The 19,051-nt window shown below is 38.8% G+C and overlaps 2 protein-coding genes across 9 annotated transcripts in view; both read left to right on the forward strand.

Annotated features, from left to right (window-relative positions):
* The window catches only part of cita (citron rho-interacting serine/threonine kinase a), a 53,548-nt gene extending 45,263 nt beyond the window's left edge, over nt 1-8,285 (forward strand). For 4 of the 8 annotated variants that reach the window (XM_074629040.1, XM_074629060.1, XM_074629050.1 and 1 more), the window contains 11 exons: nt 245-325; nt 928-1,063; nt 1,861-2,000; nt 2,164-2,256; nt 2,385-2,493; nt 2,641-2,769; nt 2,991-3,071; nt 3,166-3,244; nt 3,483-3,665; nt 6,141-6,528; nt 6,927-8,285. In XM_074629040.1, the coding sequence (XP_074485141.1) occupies nt 245-325; nt 928-1,063; nt 1,861-2,000; nt 2,164-2,256; nt 2,385-2,493; nt 2,641-2,769; nt 2,991-3,071; nt 3,166-3,244; nt 3,483-3,665; nt 6,141-6,528; nt 6,927-6,950 (1,443 nt within the window). In that variant the 3' untranslated portion in view covers nt 6,951-8,285. The remainder of the gene's footprint in view (nt 1-244; nt 326-927; nt 1,064-1,860; nt 2,001-2,163; nt 2,257-2,384; nt 2,494-2,640; nt 2,770-2,990; nt 3,072-3,165; nt 3,245-3,482; nt 3,666-6,140; nt 6,529-6,926) is intronic. The other 4 variants (XM_074629077.1, XM_074629085.1, XM_074629100.1 and 1 more) reach the window with 1 other exon arrangement.
* A 5,355-nt stretch (nt 8,286-13,640) lies between these two features.
* myl2a (myosin, light chain 2a, regulatory, cardiac, slow) lies at nt 13,641-18,787 on the forward strand. Its single transcript, XM_074629113.1, has 7 exons — nt 13,641-13,779; nt 14,858-14,950; nt 15,575-15,650; nt 17,165-17,269; nt 17,690-17,768; nt 18,004-18,052; nt 18,280-18,787. Exons 1-7 carry the CDS (start codon nt 13,777-13,779, stop codon nt 18,382-18,384), a joined length of 510 nt encoding a protein of 169 aa, XP_074485214.1. The 5' UTR covers nt 13,641-13,776; the 3' UTR covers nt 18,385-18,787.
* Nucleotides 18,788-19,051: the final 264 nt, after the last annotated feature.

Genomic DNA, 19,051 nt, shown 5'->3' on the forward strand with positions numbered 1-19,051 from the left:
GTTAACTGGTGGGTGCAAACATCCTCAGTTTACGTGTGATTTAATGAATTAATAGCAAATGATGGATTTGCTAATTCAGATAACACAAATCTCTGTGTTGGAGTTGGTGTGAGGGCTCTGTGTCATCCTTGCTGGGTCAACTTATTTTTTAGAAGATCTGCCTAACCTGCGCTCTCCCTCTGCTCCATGTCTCTCTCTCTTCTTCTTCTTCTGCTTCTTCTTCTTCTGCTTCTTGTCTTTGTAGAAACTTCTGGGCAATTCTCTGCTGAAGCTGGAGGGTGACGACCGTTTGGACATCAACTGCACTCTGCCTCTCACTGACCAGGTACGAGGACAAAAAACCTACGGATGCACGATATATATCGGGCCGGGAATTTATATTATGTATTATTCCGTTAATGAAATGAAGCCAAATTGCTTTTATTGACTTAAATGAACAGTGTGTAGGATTTAGTGGCATCTACTGGTGAGGATGCAGATTGCAACCAACTGAAAACGCCTCTGCTCTGCCAATAAATCCCTTTAAGTGCGACACACTGTTCCTTTAACAAGCGCAGCATATACACACTCCAATACAGTAGGTGGCGGTATGCACCTTTAAAGTTGGTTTGCGATCCGCCAATAAACACATTTTGAGTATACACTGATTTGACAGATTAAGTCAAAGCAGTTAATTTGAGTTTTTAGGCAAAATGCTCTATAAAAGCCAAAGTATGTTAAAATAAGTATGAAAAAATAAATTTGAAGAGTCAACAGGAACATAATGAAGTTTATGTTTTTGCTGTGATTGGCGTTTAGTTAACACTCTCATCCAAAGTAACTTAAAATCAGTGTCCTTCCAGTTAGACAGTCTTTCTGACTGCTACACAGTTCTGCTGCATGTTTCACTTGTTAAGCTCTCATGATCTACCTCATCCTTTCCCTCAGATCGTGTTGGTCGGCTCTGAGGAGGGTTTGTACGCTCTAAACGTCATAAAGAACTCTTTGACCCACATCCCCGGGCTGACCTCCGTCTTCCAGATCCAGATCCTGAAGGAGCTCGATAAGCTGCTGATGATCACTGGTCAGTACATGACAATAAATGGAGGCTATTATACTCAATATATTATCCTCGTTATATTACCTGATCATTTATTTTACTATGCAATAAAGAGTTAAATAAATGTTATACGGTTATAATAGTTTTTAATTTTCAAGTAGTTTTTATTTTATTTTATTTTTGACTTTTTTATTTCATTTTAGTTTAGTTTTAGTTCGTTTTCAGAGTGCTAGCTTTAGTTTAGTTACAGTTTTTCAGAATTTTTTAGTTTTATTTTATATATTATATATATACAAAATGCATGGTTGGAGAACTGTATAGGAGTGGCTATAATGTTTAATGTTCGATCATGGCGCTACTTTATTGAAGCAATTTGAAGCATAACTTCATCTCCTGGTAGGTCCGTTCAATTTCTGTGGTTTAATGTCACGAGAGTTGATGGAAATTCATGTCTCCTTTTATTCAGTTGTGATATATTAAAGTTAAAAAACTAAACCTGAAATTAATTTCCTTTCTTTTTTGTTTTATTTGTATTAGTTTTTAATCAGACAATATAGTTTCAGTTTAGTTTTTCTTAAAGTTTATAGTTTTTATTTAGTTCCAGCTTACTAACAATATTTCTTACTGCTTATTTTCATTTTAGTTTACTTTAATATATAACCCATCATTTATTACAAACACCTGCAGTGTAGATTATATACACACAACTAAATAAAATGGGACCTAGAGGGTAAATCAAGTTTTTACTGCCTCCCTAATAAGTCAGATAATCCTTACATGTAAATGTACTGTAACATATCGGATCATGTTGTGTTATCCAGGAGAGGAGAGGGCCTTATGTCTGGTGGAGATCAAGAAGGTGAAACAGTCTTTGTCGCAGTCCCATCTCCCGGCTCAGCCCGACCTCAACCCCTTCATCTTTGAGACAGTGAAGGGATGCCACCTCTTCTCCTCTGGAAAGGTGGGTTACATTGTTGTTGTCACTTTCACAGAGCAAAAAATCCTCCTAGTTAGACTCTTATTTAGTCAGAGTTAATGAGCTGAACATCAATAGCAAAGCAGTGTGCTGTCTGATTGCAGATATTTACCGCCGCCCTGATTGCAGTGTTGCTCTTTCTTTACAGATTGATAATGGGACCTGTATCTGCGCTGCTATGCCCAATAAGATTACAATTCTGCGACATAATGAAAGCCTGAACAAGTTCTGCATCAGAAAGGTGAGTGGGCCTCGGAAGACGGAGAGGGAAATGATAATATCATGAAGGAAAGGCAGTGTTCTGTAGCAAAGTAGATGTTTTGCTCGAGGGAGTTTGAGAAGGTGTTGAACTTGTGTTTATATTTGCAGGAGATTGAGACATCAGAGCCCTGCAGCTGCATCCACTTCACTGGCTACAGTATCATTATCGGCACCAACAAGTTCTACGAGATTGAGATGAAGCAGTATGTGCTGGAAGGTAGGTCACCCACCGCTGTGATTTATTCATGGTAGGCGAAATAATATTTTTCTGTCAACCAGATGGTGTTCTAACAATTTTGGATTTTTTATCGCTGTGAGATTTCAACATTCACACCTGAACGAGCGGACTGATTTCTCTCTACAGAGTTCCTGGATCAAAACGACGTGACGCTAGCTTCAGCTGTCTTCGCCGCGTCCTCCCACAGCTTCCCCATCTCCATCATCCAGGTCACCACGGCTCCACAGAAAGACGAATACCTGCTCTGTTTCCATGGTAAGACACTTATTTTCCGCCCGTGTTGGCACACATGTACAGCAAGCTGTGTATGCAGTCGAGCATGTTAACACATAAACAAGTAATGGAGCCAAAAATGTAAGTTTATGTGTGACAATCTGCATTTATTCTAATAGGAGATTATTTTTTTTAGGATTATTATTGTTGTTAACATTTACAAATAGGCAGTTTTGTGTGATACCTGGATTTTTTTCTTGCAGAGTTTGGTGTGTTTGTGGATGCGTACGGTCGCAGGAGTAGAAGTGAAGATATCAAATGGAGCCGTCTGCCTCTCTCGTTTGGTTAGTCCGAATTTCACTTCACTTCGTCTTTTTTTCTTTAATGGTCAATGTATGTTTTGCGATGTGATATTAAGTGGATGTTTTGTTACTTCAGCCTATAGAGAACCCTACCTGTTTGTGACCTACTTCAACTCTCTGGACGTTATTGAAATTCAGGGACACGCTGCTCTGGGGTAAGATCGCCTTCTGCTCCGTTGTCAGTACAGTTCATCAGTTAGGGTTTACAATAATTAGTTTTCTCCCAGTCGCATCATCATCATCATCATTTTGTGGGTATTTACTGAGTGTCATTGCATATTGTAGTGACTGAATTGTTAATTTCCCCATTACTGCCAGGGCTCAGTAAACACCTCGACAAGAATCACCCATTTCAGTCACTACCTTGTGTCTGATGTTCTTATCTCTTTCCAGGCCCCACTCATATGCACACCTGGATATCCCAAACCCACGCTACCTTGGCCCAGCCATCTCCTCTGGAGCCATCTACCTGGCCTCTTCCTACCAGAACAAACTGCGGGTCATTTGCTGCAAGGGCAACCTGGTCCAGAGCCATGAAGGCGTAGATGACCTGCAGCGAAATGGCTCCGGACGCAGGTGAGGACACTATTTATTAATTAAACCTGCTTCAGGTCAACACTTAAAGGGGAACACCAACTAAATTAACAATTCTAATATGTTATTTCCATGGCCTAGGAAAGTTCAATCAATATTTGTGAACATGAGCTGCTCTCTCTCTCTAAGCCAGAAACCAGAGAGTCTCAAACTTGAGATGTCATAGGGTATAAAGTCTGGAGCTGCTCCATAGACAATGAACAGGAGACTGATTTTATGGAGTCACATAATGTTTGTTTTCTTTTTTTATACTCAAATGAGTTTTATTCTGTTGTAGTGCTCTCAGTTGTGAAACAGAGAGTGTTCCCATATACTCCGAACATTCCCCTGGGTGCTCTCAAGCTGTGTCCAAATTTGCATACTATGCACTACATACCCAATGTGTGTAAAATCATTCAACATACTTTTGTGTGAATAGATAGCAGCATGTATCTTTTTGGACGCACCGAGCTGTAATTTAGGTCGTCACTTCCTCGGGGCCTCCTGGCCGGTTGGAGATGTGTAACCATGGTAACCCGTGCCAACCTTATGTGATCATCACCAGCGTTATCTATAACATCTTTGTCTATAGAGCAGTTGATAAAATCATTTGGGAGAGAGTTGTTCATGTTACGAATATTTTTGGACTGTCTTAGACCGTAGGAATAACAGGTATGAATTTAGCAAATGGGCGTAGTTCCCCTTTAACTGTCTGTTCATTAACTAATTACACTAATCTCTGTTTTTGGGTATTAGTTTGGTGACAGTTTTTTTTTTTTTTATCCACAACAATCTTTCTCTTTCCTGTCTTTATAAAGTCACAACACATTTTGAGCTGTAACACATTTTTTAAATAAGATGCCTGCAGTACAATTATTAGTTACTGGGTCTCATGATCAGAGGTATCGACCCTCAATAATTGTTTTTGTACTGACCGAAATGTGCCTGTAGAACTTAGTGTTTTACATTTGACATCAAATGTGTGGTCACATTGATAATCTTATTTTTTTTATTAGATATGTATTGGTCGTGTCTTGAAGATAACCTGCAAATTCTTGCAAAAACTCTCAGGAGACTCGCTGCCCGACGACCTACAGTATCCTAACCTTATCTATTCAAGGGCAATGCCTAACCTTAACCAGCTCTCGAGAGTTTCCCAACTCGTGGGTTACCTTCTAGACACGACCAATAGGTACCTAAATCAATACATTGACAGTTTTAGTTTATTTTAGTTCTTATTTATTATCTTATTATTTTATTTTAAGTTCTTGTGTGACTGTTTAGTTCACATTTGAGAACTTTGGGGGGTTTTTTGTTAAGAAAAAAAAATGCTTCAAGATTATTTTTTTTTGTTCTCAGAGTTAAAGAAAAAAAATATAATTTGGGTATTTGCACCAAAACTTTATTATATTAACACTAGTATCGAAATACCTTCGACTTTGTAGTTTATATAATGGTACTGTACGTGGAGTACCAATCTAATGTGGCAAATAAATGCATTTAATACTCAAATACACATTAATATAAAATGAATATATTAATAAATTAACAGAATGCAAAAATAAGATGCAACCCCATAACTCTGTATTTAATTGGCCAATCAGGGACATCCCATAAAGGTTTGATTGACACCTGCGTTATTTACATATTGATGAATAAATGATGTCGTGCTTTCATTTGTCTAATGAAGGGAAATACAACAAGTGACCACCAATGAGTTCTGGAGGAACAATAAATAAATCCTGCAGATGGAAAATAAATCTTTTGTTAAAAGTAAAAGATAAGATGTGTGTTTTATTTGTTTAATTAATTATTTCTCAGTTTTAACTTGAGCATCTTACCTACAGTATTCATTCATTATTTATTTTTTGGTGTGGTTTGTTCTCACTATGCAGAGACTATAGCGTAGGAGCACTCCTTTATTCCATGCACACTGGTGTTGTTGAAGGATCAATGGGACTAGCTGGCACTGCTGGGCACAGGTTGGCATCCACAGGTGGTGGTGGTGAAATTGTGGCCTTTTATGTTTAATCTGGTTTTGAAACAGGAGCGTAACCCCTTCATTTTGCTCTTTACAGGAGGAAGAGTTCATTTTTTATCTGTAACAAATCCTGAGACATGTCTTTTTAAATTGAAATTGCTTTTTAAAATGCCTCCTGCCAAATGTAGAAAAAGAAAATTGTTGAATAAAGGCTGACTTCTGACTGACACTGGTCTATTACAATTTAAATCTCGCTGAGCCTTTATTATTACTCACTGTGCTGATTTAGAAAACTGGTTTTGCTCTAGAAGGGTTCAGTCTTTTCAAACCATGAATAGCAACGAGCTACAGCTTTTCAAATGAGCTTGATTGTGAATCTAACATCCTCTCCACATCTGTGGACCGACCTGTGCCAAGCGAAGCCCATGACCCGAGAAACAAAATACCTTTGACCAACATCCCCTGCCCGTCTTTGTGCCGCTGTTCCTCCCTAACAGCCCTAACAAGCGCGGGCCTCCTTCCTACAATGAGCACATCTCTAAAAGGCTGGCAGCCAACCCCCTAGTTCATGGAGACCCCGGCACACCTCACCGCTACAGAGAGGCTCGCACAGAGTTTCGCCGGGACAAGTCCCCCAGCCGTCCACTGGAGAGAGAGAAGTCTCCCGGCAGGATGCTGGAGAGTCGGATCGCGGGGTCTCCGGGCAGGGCCATGGCCGACCCCCGGCTAGAACGCTCCCCAGGCAGAGCCATGGCAGACCCTCGAATGGACCGCTCTCCCGGCCGGATGATGGACGTTCGTAGGGAGAGGTCCCCCGGACGATTCGAAGAGCGCCAAAGGCTTCATACCGGCTCTGGTCGCACGCCCATAAACCCTGTTAACAAGGTTTGTCAATCATTTCTGTTGATTTTTACCAGAGGTTTGGACTCAAGTCACAAATTTGATGACTTTAGACTTGACAAAATTAAAAAAGACTTGAAATTCGACCTGGACTTTAACACCAATGCAGTCGTGGAAAAGAGAGTGAGCGGAGGGGTACTCAGTTGGTTGCAATCTGCAAACACACCACTAGATGCCACTAAACCCTACACACTGTACCTTTTAACATCAGCATGTTAGTCAAAGACACGTTAACGTGGCTGTAGACTCTCGGTCTTGTTATATGATTGTATGTTTTGGTTCAGATTTTCATTTAACATTTCAAATTATTATATCAATCTAAGTGGGAGTCTATGTGTGTGTATGTAATAACCATGACTTTATATTTTTGCATTATCCTACAGGTATGGGACCAATCATCTGTTTGAGAGACAGCAAAGCCTCACACCCAGCACGGACAGAGAAATGCATCTTTGGAAAGGGAACAACGGAGGGAACAGTGAGAACCAGTGAGAGTGTCACCAATTCATGATGAAACACTGCCACACATCAGTTTTGCCTGACATCTAAGCTGACAAACCCACAGAGAAAAACACATGTAGCCATCAGAAACAGAGAAAGAGAACGAGAGAAATAAATAGATGTCAAACAGAATCAGGTTATTTTTCTCAATGAGCTGACCCGAGTCGATAAAGGTCAACAAAATGCCATATTTAACAACTTTTTGAGCAGGTTTTTTTGCGATGTATTTGAGTATGCACCCTCTATACTCCGAGAAGGGATTAATAACACGATTAGATTTCTTCTTCAAAAACAAAATCTGGGATATATGAGCTCTCAACTTTAGACCTGACTCGTGGGTTTTGCTAGTTAACTCCAGACAGTAGTGAATAGATAAGCACAGCCGTAGCAACTTGATCTCACAAGTCAATGCCTGAATATTTACAAAGTCGGTCACTAGTGAAAATGGCAGAGGTTCACTCTGAATAGTATTAAAAGAACTTGTCTCCTTTCCAGCTCTGTCCACAGTAGCCACAGATCAGGGCAGGAGAGTACCAAACATCTGATAGCATTTCTGGCTCCAGCGCTGCGCTGACACGTCAACACACAATCATTATCAGCTAATTACAATCAAAAAACTTAGGTTGGTTAGCGGTGACGGGACTCGGCTGGAGCACAAACAAATCTCAATAAGTACCTGAGCCCTCCCTGCCCTGTAGATCCACACACCACATGATTGTCTGCCCTCGGATAGGTCGACTCTAAAAAAAAAAAACTGCACTACCCACAATCCCCAGCAGGACTTTCTAATCTCTTCAGAACGCTATCTGACTGTAAATAGACAAGACATAATTTTATATATATTGAGAAGGAATTCCAAGGCTGGATAAGCCGTGTCTATTTTTGTTAAAGAAAAAAGTGATTACGTGTCCTCTTGAATGTCCGATGAGTATTCTTTTAATATGTCCAAACATCCTTTATCAAGTGAGTGATTGTATCTGGATCCAACTCGTGTATGCACTTCCATCTGTCAAAAGGCAAAACCTCAGTGCTGAACTAAATGACAGGAGGGGTGCGGGGGAAAGATCATGTTTGAAGCTTACAACATAGTACTTGAGCATTTCTTTTTGTACAATGTCCCTTATATTGTATATATAACCCCAAAATTGTTCAAGGTGAAGATGAAAATAATATGTTTTCTTTCCTGATTCGTAAATGGCATGGATATGTATATCTGAAATGAAACGGAGTGTTGTCTTCTGCTTCTGCCTCATTTGGGTTATATTTTTATTCCACGATTTAACAACGAAGCACGTGAATAACATCTCCTTTCTTTTAACTATTACCTATTTGCACAGTAAATTCATCGAAGTATAATTAAATCTCTTCTTCTCCTCTTTTATTAAGGCACTCTTGGCAAGTTAAAGAGCCGGTCCGACCTTAAAAGACACTAAAATCCATCCAAATATATTTGGGCTTTCATTGTCAAGTTGATTTCATGGTAACACTTTATAATAACCATCATTTATAAATGGTAAATTGATGGTTATCAATAATTAATTGTTTGATAAATTATCAGTAATGTGGATATAATGAGTAACTGTAAAGGCCAACTTTTAGCAGCTAGAAAAGTCTGAGAAGTTCAGAAAATTACATCACTTTATTATAATATAACCTTTAAAACTGGGAAACGACAACACTAAAATTGCCATTTTACAATATTACAATATCCAAAATCTAAGACGATATCTAGTCTCATATCACGATATTGATATAATATGGATATATTGCCCAGCCCTACCGTTAATTAAACTTAGTTAATAGTTATTCTACTGTTAACAAACAATTAAATGATAATTAATAATGTTAACGAATTATTAGTAATAATAGAAAGATGGACCAGAAAGTAATTATTAACCATTGACAAAGTATTAACTATCTAAATAATGTGTATAGACGCTTTACAAAGTATTTATTAACCATTTAACAGTATTATAATCATCAGTTGCAACTTTATATTATCCATCCAAATAATGTTTATAGATAGTTTACAAACCAATTATTAACCATTAATAAATTGTTAAAATATCTATCTTTAATATTTGTAGATGTTTTACAAACAATTTCTTAAAGGTTTACAAATAATTGCGTAATTATTAACAAATATTTAATAGTATATAAAATGTTATAATGTGTGCAACAATAAACTGTTAAAATAACATAAATTATAGCATTACTAATAATTAGTAAACATAGAATTTCATGGTTTGTTAACCGTAGAATAACAATGAACTACATTTTCATTAACTGTTAATGTACCATTTATAAATGATGGTTATTATAAAATGTTACCAATGATTTTAGAATATATACAGATGAGATGCCACACTTTAACTTGCCCGGTGTGTCTGTTAACAGTCGGGCGCTCAATAGGAAGAAGTTTCTTCACCTTTCTGGATCCTGTGTGGTTCTTTTTAGACGTAAAACTCTTCCTGAATGTATTTAAGCCAAGAAGAAGAAGATGGAGCCGATTCATTAATCACAAATGTTCAACAAAAAGCACCCAATGCTACAGATTGCACAAGTTTCCACTGGACTCTACGGGACTCTATACAAAAGGGTTCCCCATCCTGTTTTATTTTAATTTATATTATTTTAAATTCACATGATCCTGAATCATAATGCCGTAACGCTGGATATGATATTGATGTCTGCTAACAAATGTTTTATTAGCGTTCCCTGTAGAGATTTTGTCACAGAATATTAAATATTATAACCATTGTCTTTCACTTCTACTTTGCCTCCTTATGTTTTGCTTGTGAGCCGGTAATATCCTTTAGGGGTGCAACTAACGATTATTTTCATTGTTGATTAATCTGTCTATTTTTTTCTCAATTAATTGTTTGGTCTGTGAAATGGTGAAAAATGTCAATCAGTGTTTCCCAAAACCCAAGATGATGTCCTAAAATGTCTTGTTTTGTCCACAACTCAAAGATATTCAGTTTACTGTCATAGAGGAGTAAAGAAACCAGAAAATATTCACACTTAAGAGAATCAGAGAATTTTGGCATGCTTTATTGTTAGGCTATAATTAGTTATATTGTTGCTTTTTAAATGACAAAGATGGCAAACTAATTAAATACTTGTTTATCGTTAAACACACAATGCAGAAGGCCAATGAAGAGCAGCGTTTTCTTAAGCTGAAGCGCTTTGGTTGCATCTGGTTGCTATGATACAGAATATCCGCGGAAGTAAAAGTGGCGGCACAAAGTAGAGTACTTGTTCTGTATGAAGGGAGCGCTGAAGCACGTAGGCAGAGAGGACGGACCCGCCGGTCTATGTGTATTCATTTCTCCTCCATTGTTGTTGTTATTCAGCACGTGTACATGTAGGATGTCAATTGTAATTGATTGGACGGCTGGGTAAAAAATGTGCCTATTATTGCGACCAAAGTTGAACTCTACACTCAGCGACCAGGAAAAAAAATGCCTAACAGGCGTTGCTCAGTGCTTCGTCACACTGCTGGATGAAAAAACTGTGAACATAGTGGTTGTGGCGGTTGCTTACCATCCCCTGCGGCTGGCTTGCCAATAGCGTTGTATTGCAATATTGCGGTTATTGCGACAGCCCTAGCTAAAACGGAGCGTTTCAGACAGAGGATAAATACAGGTATATTCAAACATACAGTTTGAGGAAAATAAAGTGTTTTTTTTAACATTACAGCATGAAAACATGTTGTAGTAGAAACATAAAATACAAGTCTGAACCTGAAAATGAGCATGATATGGGTCCTTTAATAGTTGACAACTAATTCATTAATCGTTGCAGCTCTAGTTATTTTAAACTGCAGACACAGAACTCCTTCCTAATTCACTCTAGAGAGAAGTCATACTCGAAGCCCTTTTCCCTTGTGCTTTCTACTCACACTTAAGTCTGCCTGTGAAATGACCATTTGTCCACGTCCATTGTGTTATAAGAGGTTAGTCTATTTATAGGTGTCTGATCCCAGCGCTCAGCCAATGCGACAATGGACTGCCATTCCAGTCACGGTAACTGCAGCTCGAATCAGAAACTGAGACGGGCTGAAGGGGAGGGGGAAGGTTTTCAACAATAGCATCTGCGACAATAACTCTTCTAATTCTGACCTCCTTGTACACACCATGCTGTGTGAGATGATACCAGTGACATCTGCTGTTAGTTCATCACATTCAGCGTTTCATTTGACAGTGAGTGGACCGGAGAGCACGGGAGGCTTTCAGCGCCTCTCTTTATATAGATCACCTCCTCACCCCGGCCCATTCAGCTCATTTTCACACACTGTCACTTTTCTTGACCTGAGAGCCGCAAAGTGATACTGAGGGACGTGTTAACGGTGCACATTGTAAGAACGCGTTCAGTGTCAGCAGTGACTCACTTGAGTATGTCGCACCTGCTGCTGTTGACAACACTGAGCTTAGTCTCACAAGCTCTTTAACGCCAGTGAAGTGTGCAAAGTAGATTCAAGACATCCTTTGATGCAGCTCCTTCTTTTGGCCTGTGTCCTGTATTTCATCTCATTTTCCCTTTTAGGAATTTAAAGAATCACTGTTTTCACATGTTTATCTGTGTCATTTGGTGGTAGAAGCAAATATATTAACCTTTTAAAGAACTAGTTCAAAACATACCTGTTCTGAATGGACCGATGGCTTGGGCTCTGGTGTTTCCGCTTGCAGCTTTCTTGAGAATCGCTCATCCAAACAACTTCACACTCGACACCAGGGCTGAAGTCAAGACCAACTTAATCAAATCCAAGACCAGGTTCAGTTGAGTCTGAGTCAAGACCAAGTCCAAAGGCAGTCGAGATCATGTCAAGACCGAGTTCGGAGCAAATTCAGTCCTGTTCAAGACCATAACAGGCAATAGTGTCTTTCCAATGCTAATATAGTGATTAAGGAGTCTATAAACAAGATTGATTTATCTTCTAACATCAAACTAAGAATCCAAGTTTGAGGACCATTACAGTCTAACGTTACTCATTAATTAATGAACTTTGAATTTGATCCGATATTTGCTAACAAGACCAAGACAATTCCAAGTCCAACAAAGCACGTGTCCAAGAACGTGTGTCAAGGTCTTGCTTCGCCCTGAAGGGGTTTATTTCACAACAATGACCGGCTAGCTGTACATTATCCCGCTTATTACACGGCTACTTACTTAGGAAATCAATAATTTGACACAAAAATGGTCCTCCAGATACCAACATCAGAACTGCGTCCGTAGAAACGGTCTGTTATAAAGAAATAACAGACCGTAGAACATTGTGATTGACCAATCGGAATCGAGCATTCAACAAAGCTGTGTTATAACGCACTATAATAAATATGTCCCATAGATCTCAAGAGCTTGCATTCCATACTGCACTTCCTTGGGTCCTCAGCAATTCACCTGCCAAGTGTGAAGTCAATTAGATTTCGAGAAAATCGATGGCCAGACAGAGACTCGTCCATTTTAGTTAGAGAAATGAGGTCACATATATAGTGTGTATATATGCGTGCTGTGCCATACTGTATGTATTATGAAGGCATGTGAGACATGTGACTAAGGTTGGTGGTAACACAGTCCTGACAGGTCAATAAATTACGCTAAAGGAGCTGGTGATTTCCAGTCTCTCTCGTCACGTCTTGTATCGAATGAAGTAATGATTTACACACACATCAGAATATCAAATCAAAAGTTGATAAAGATTTTGTTGGTTAAAGTTGGTCAATTCAAGCACAATATGGATATACAGGCTTTCAAAAACGTTTTTACAGGTCAAAGATCTTTGAAGCTTTGAAATCCAGTTCTTCAAATAGACCTCTGTCATCTGATGGACTGTTAAATAGTTTTTACCTGTGAGCTACATAAAAAGTTCAGTTGTTTGAAATAAAATGAGATCATAATTTCCTATTTCTCTGCAGTATTTATTCATTAATCCGAGGACCCTTTTGAGAGTAAATGTTCCTGAGCACATCTCTTATTGACCCGGCAAACCTTCCTGCTGCAGCTGAGGCAGTTTTGTTCTTTTCATTAAATGTAAAAAGTTTTTAGAGATGCATAATGTATTCCACCTACATCAGAACCAGCTCCGTCTCAGTTATATTTAATGCATTAGCTGGGGGCAGACTGACAATTCAAAGTGGGGTTTAAATCTGGTGATCCAGTTCAGTCTTAAAACAATATTAAATGCAAAGTTATCTGTTTTGAAATACCCAGATTTCAGATGGAGTCTAATCTAACGTCTTAAATTCTGTTCAACAAAAGGTTTAAAGGAAGTAGTTCAAAGGTGAAACAACCGGTCAGCTGGAAGAAAACCTGATTTCTGCCTCATTAAAGACTCTTTTGCAAAGTCTGGCTCAACCTGGGTGGCAAAAGCACAATTTTTCTTTATCATTTAGACAAAGTAAAAAAAGGAGATTGCAGACTTGATAACATTACTTTCATCAAGTTAATGCCTTTGTGTGCTTTAAGACTGATCTGAGGGCAGTTTAGAGTGATTAAGTGCTTTAACCTTCAGTCTGCTCTTGATATTCTAAACCAGTTATTCCAATCTCTATGTCCGATGTGTGTGTGTGCGCGCATGCAATACCGTATTTACCTGTCACTTCCTAAAGAGGACATAGTTTATAAATATCGTCCAGTAGAGCCGAGTGTTGGGGGCTACAAAAAGGGCACCCGCAATCTCCCCATTGTTCACAGGCATCATTGTTGGTCTGACCTCCCAGCTGCTCAGCCATGGTAAGTCTCTGTGTTGGTGTGGGATGCTGTTTGATGGCAACGTCAGATATGGGGTGGGATTTATTTTGGCTTCAAGGATGCTAACTTTATATTGGACAGATGAGTGCAATAATTTGATACTCTCTCATCTGTATATTTATGTTATTTAAAACGACAGATATTTCATTTTTCTCAACATAAGATAATATTTATTAGTCCCACAGCAGGGGGGCAATGTAAACAAGAGGCATCAGTAAAAAAAACAAAAAAACAAGATCTAATAAATAATAAAGACAATAAAGATATAGTAAGTAAACAAGATATAAAAAATAGTGGGTTCACATTCAATTGAAAAATTCAACATTTTCCAACTATGTACATTTACTCAAGTACTTAAGTACAATTTTGAGGTACTTTACTTGAGTATTTCCATTTTCAGGTACTTCTCCACTACATCTCAGAGGGAAATATTGTACTTCTTACTGTACTACATTTATCTGACCGCTTTAGTTACTTTACAGATTTTAATTTTTGTAAATAATATGAATCAACTAATAAATTATGATATATCTCTGTAGATTAAATACAATTTAATGGATGTAATGTTTGTCACATGAGTATATTTAAACAATGAATTGTTAAGACTATATGAAAACTAAAAGGTTTACACATAGACCACAATCAGCTGCAATATTAATGTAATGTATTCAGTAATGCAGCAATAATTATCCTATAATGTATATTATTCTAATATGGGCCGTTCTGCATAATAATAAGTACTTTTACTTTTGATACTTTAAGTATATTTTAATTCTAATGCTATGTACAGGCTACATTCAATGCATCCTAAATTACAAACATGTGTTTTAAGAACAAATAATCACGTTTGACTCGCTAAAGGATGTATTGTTTGTCTTAATGTAATGTTTATGCACGGGTGTTATTGCCCAAAAGCAATTTTCCACCTCTTACGAACACAATGTTCTTTTATTAAGCCATGCAACCGTTTTATTGATGTTGTCTAACATGTAGCTTCACCTTAACTGCCATGTCGTGTCTGCTTCATCTCTTCTTCCTCTTTCTCTCTCTGTGCCAAAAGGCCCCCAAGAAAGCCAAGAAGAGGACGGCAGAGGGAGCCAACTCCAATGTGTTCTCCATGTTTGAGCAGGCTCAGATCCAGGAATTTAAAGAGGTGAAAGCTGCTCCACCAATTATTTTTTTTTCTCCCTCTGATTTACATTTAGCCGGGAACGACAACGGGTGTTGTGGAAATGCCAAATGAATATGCATGTGAGCTCACCATGTCGAGTATTAGGCCAGAAGTTCCAAGTGTTTCTGTCTTAAAAATAAACAGCAACACATCCTTCTATTTGTTCTTCCCTCTATGTCCTCCTCTGTCCTTCCTTTTCCATTGTTCATCGCTGTAGTATGCCCACCTGTCTATTTTCCTGTCCCTGGCTTGGCAGCAGTGAGGCTTGTGGTATGCTGGTTATGACAGTCAGTGGTGCCCAGACATCCAGACTGTGTCATCAGTGATAAGGCTGCAGATAAACTGCTGGGCATGCCCTGGATGCCGGGCTAAACCTCAGGGGGGCGTGCAGGTTATAAATACTTAACAGTGCTCATCTATAAAGATGACACACAAAATATTCAAGGGAAGAAAGAGAATTGAAAACAGTGTGTGACAGATTTTTTTTTTCTTTCTGAGAAGTGTGCTGAAAGCTGATGTGGCTGCAACTCTCACCTTAAAGGTAGAGAGACTCATTTATGTGTACTAACTGTACCTCCTCCTCCTCCTCCTCCTCCTCCTCCTCAGGCCTTCACCATCATGGACCAGAACAGAGACGGCTTCATCGACAAGAATGATCTGAGGGACACTTTTGCTGCTCTCGGTATGTCGACATCACCTAGACCTGTTAGTTACTGCATTAACAAACATTGCAACAGGAAATACAAAGTGGCCGATTTATAATGTTTATGTTAAAGCTGAAGTAGGCGAGATTGGAGCAAATATGATTTAAAAAAAGTAATTTTTATAAAACGGTCGCTATATCGTGACAGTAGTACATGAAACAGGTAACCTGGAAAAAAATCATGAGCCTCTGTGTCCTCCGGTGCTCCTAACGGTATCTGCAAGATTTCAAATAGTGGAGGAAAACAAGCAGTAAGAGCTAATCTGCTGTCTATGAGAGCCGGCTGTCAATCACTCGCGAACTCCGACCAAACGGTCAAACTAGCCCGCGCTGATCAAATATGAATAACTATTCTGTTACTGTAATGCCTATTTCTCGCCTCAGATGTTTTCAGAATCATCTTGTAGTGCACGGTTTAGCTGTAAAATGAGAAAGTTTGTGACGCGGCCGCCGTTGTAAAATCTGGTGAAGGAACGCCAAATTCTAGTCACATGACCTGAGCACAGCTAATAGGAACGCTCTCTCAATGAAATGACCTGTGATTGGCCAAAGTATTTTTTAAAGTAAGTCTGAAAACAGAGCCATGAGGAGGTGCAGAAGTCTAGTTTTCTCTCAGAACACTTGAATTATAATATGCTGAAAGGTTATTATGGAATTTTTTCCCAATGATGCCAAAAATATACTGCCTACTGCAGGTTTAATGACAGAATAAGAAACCAACCAGATAAGAAGATAAGGTAACACTTCATTTTACAGGTCCGCAAATTTCATGGTAATTAGGTGATAATAAGCAAGTATAACATATTTGAAATTTCTTTGGAATTACTGCCAAATTACCCCAATATTTACCTCAAAATGTATCCAAAAGTACTTTATTATAAACATTATTTAATAATGATATGCTAAAATAGCATACAATCGTTAGAATAAGGCCCTTAGGCTTGAGAAGTGCTGCTCTTCATCAGAGGTGGAAAAACTATGAGGGACACTTCTGATCAGGCACACATCTCCCCATTGTGAGACTTATTGTCTACACAAATGTAACCTGGTAGCTAATGTCATGATTCAGGGAGGTTTTTAAGAAATTTCAAAAATAAGTTATTTGCTAATTATTATCTATTTATCAGCAGACATGGAAATAAAGCATATCAATTATCTTTGTATTCTTTTCCTGAAAAGGTATTATATAAATTACCAGCTATTGGGAAATAGCGGAATATAATAATTAAATAATGTTTATAATAAAGTAATTTTCGATAGATTTTGAGGTAAAATCATTACATTCAGACTGAATGAAATAATTGGACGGGCTTATTACAGTCCTGCAACAGATACGAGATTTTTTTTCTTTTTTTTTGTCAGAACGTTTGATTTATTGATTGCTGTCGGGATGTAAAAAGAATTTCAAATGATATAACACAAAATGTTTCTAAAATCTTTACCAACCCTGCTTTTAATCTACTTGTGTCATATGTTCACGTTTGGTGCCATAGGACGTGTCAATGTGAAACAGGAAGAGATTGATGAGATGCTCAAAGAGGCTCCTGGCCCAATCAACTTCACCGTCTTCCTCACCATGTTCGGTGAGAAGCTGAAAGGTAAGGACGTAACAGGCTAAAGATGAAAATGTAATCACCAAAAACTAAACCTATAAGTCATGCAAGTAGACTATTAAAGGGACGTTGTGTAGGATTTGGCGGCATCTAGTGGTGTGGTTGCAGATTGCAACCAACCAAGTACCCCTCCGCTCACTCCTCCCTTTGCAAGACTGCAGTAACGTGAGCCGCCGAGGGCAAAAACGTGGTAACGCCGTTCGCCTTTGCTCAGAGGCCATCCTTACCATAATAACACTACTTTAGGAGCAACGGAAGTCAGACGGCGGCTGGCGGTACCACGGTTTTGCACTGTGCAACTCACGTTACCGCAGTTTCACAAGCGTGTTAGAGAACTACGGTGGCCTTCAGGTAACAAAAAAACATGAAAGGCTCTCTGTATACTGACTGATCTAATGTTTCTAGGTGCTGATCCAGAGGAGACCATCCTCAACGCGTTCAAAGTCTTTGACCCTGAGGGAAAAGGCGTGCTGAGGAAGGACTAGTAAGTGACTCAACACACTCCACTCCTCACACCACGCCAGTCTGCAGTATGTTAATTCATCTCGTGTGGAGTGTCATGTGAGCTTTTCACTCACAATTTATGACTGCGTCTGAGTCTGACGGCAACCATTCATCCCAGTACGACTCCATCATGACAGGCACATTTCCTCCTAGTGTGAACACATGCCTCGTCGCCTCATGCTGTGTTTTATTTTCTCTCTTTTTTTCCTGCTCAGTGTGACACAGATGTTAACAACACAAGCGGACCGATTCTCCCCGGAAGAGGTATATTGTACTCCAACCTAATTATCATTATTATGTCTAATAGCTTTGTGCATGTTTCCAAACCACACAGAAGGATGAACGTCATCATGACGACCGTCTACATTCACGTCACAAAAAAAAACACTCAGTGATTCATCAACACACCTTTTCATGCACTCTGAGCTTTTGTTTTAGTGAATTGCTCTGATAAAAGTGATAAGAATATCTGTTATTTTTTTGTTGATTAGATGGTGCAGATGTTCGCTGCCTTCCCTCCAGATGTGGCAGGAAACCTAGACTACAAGAACCTGGTTCACATCATTACCCACGGAGAGGAAAAGGACCAGGAGTAAAACCTTTTTAGTCAACATGTTCATCAAATAGAAAGTCAGGTTTTTTTTGCCCGTACATAACTTGAAACTGGCCCACTGCTCTTGAAGGAGATATGGACTTTGGTTTTATATATGCATCTTTATGTCGGCTGCATTGTCTCTGTACAGTAGGCTACTCGCCCAAGAGCGCAAGAGGATCCAGACCAAATGTTCACTTCCAGGCCCCAAAAAAACTGACAATTTACATCAACATAGTGAGCTCCCTTTCTGCTTTATCCACAGTATGTTCCCACATTCATCTGAGAATAATTAAATTATTGTCCTCATCATTTTGTACACTCCTCACCGCCTATATATTTTCTTAGAAAATATCCGTTTGTTAGGTCTGTGCATGTCCGTCTAATAAAAGTTTTCAAAGACAGAAGCCGGCCTGCTTTCTCATTCTGATTTTGACAATGGAGGAAGGAACAATGTAATCAGTACAGAGATTATGCAAAAGAGGTTCCTGTGAGTCATGAGTATGTTTATAGGATCATCAGATTGCTGATGAATTCAGCCCAGTCCCACAGCAGTTTGTGAAATAGTCACGAAATGTAATGTAGCCTATTGATTCTTGTACATAGACACAAAATGTGCCCAATTTTCGTGATGGTAAGCACAAAATCAGTAAGTAGTTTTATTTTGAAAA

This window comes from Sebastes fasciatus, chromosome 1 (assembly GCF_043250625.1).
Source record: "Sebastes fasciatus isolate fSebFas1 chromosome 1, fSebFas1.pri, whole genome shotgun sequence".
NCBI classification, from domain to species: Eukaryota; Metazoa; Chordata; class Actinopteri; order Perciformes; family Sebastidae; genus Sebastes; species Sebastes fasciatus.

Excerpts from the sequence above, each read along its gene's own strand:
- myl2a (XM_074629113.1), top strand. Across the intron at positions 14,951-15,574 it reads AGATCCAGGAATTTAAAGAG|GCCTTCACCATCATGGACCA; the intron begins GTGAAAGCTGCT and ends CCTCCTCCTCAG. Across the intron at positions 17,769-18,003 it reads GGCGTGCTGAGGAAGGACTA|TGTGACACAGATGTTAACAA; the intron begins GTAAGTGACTCA and ends TTTCCTGCTCAG.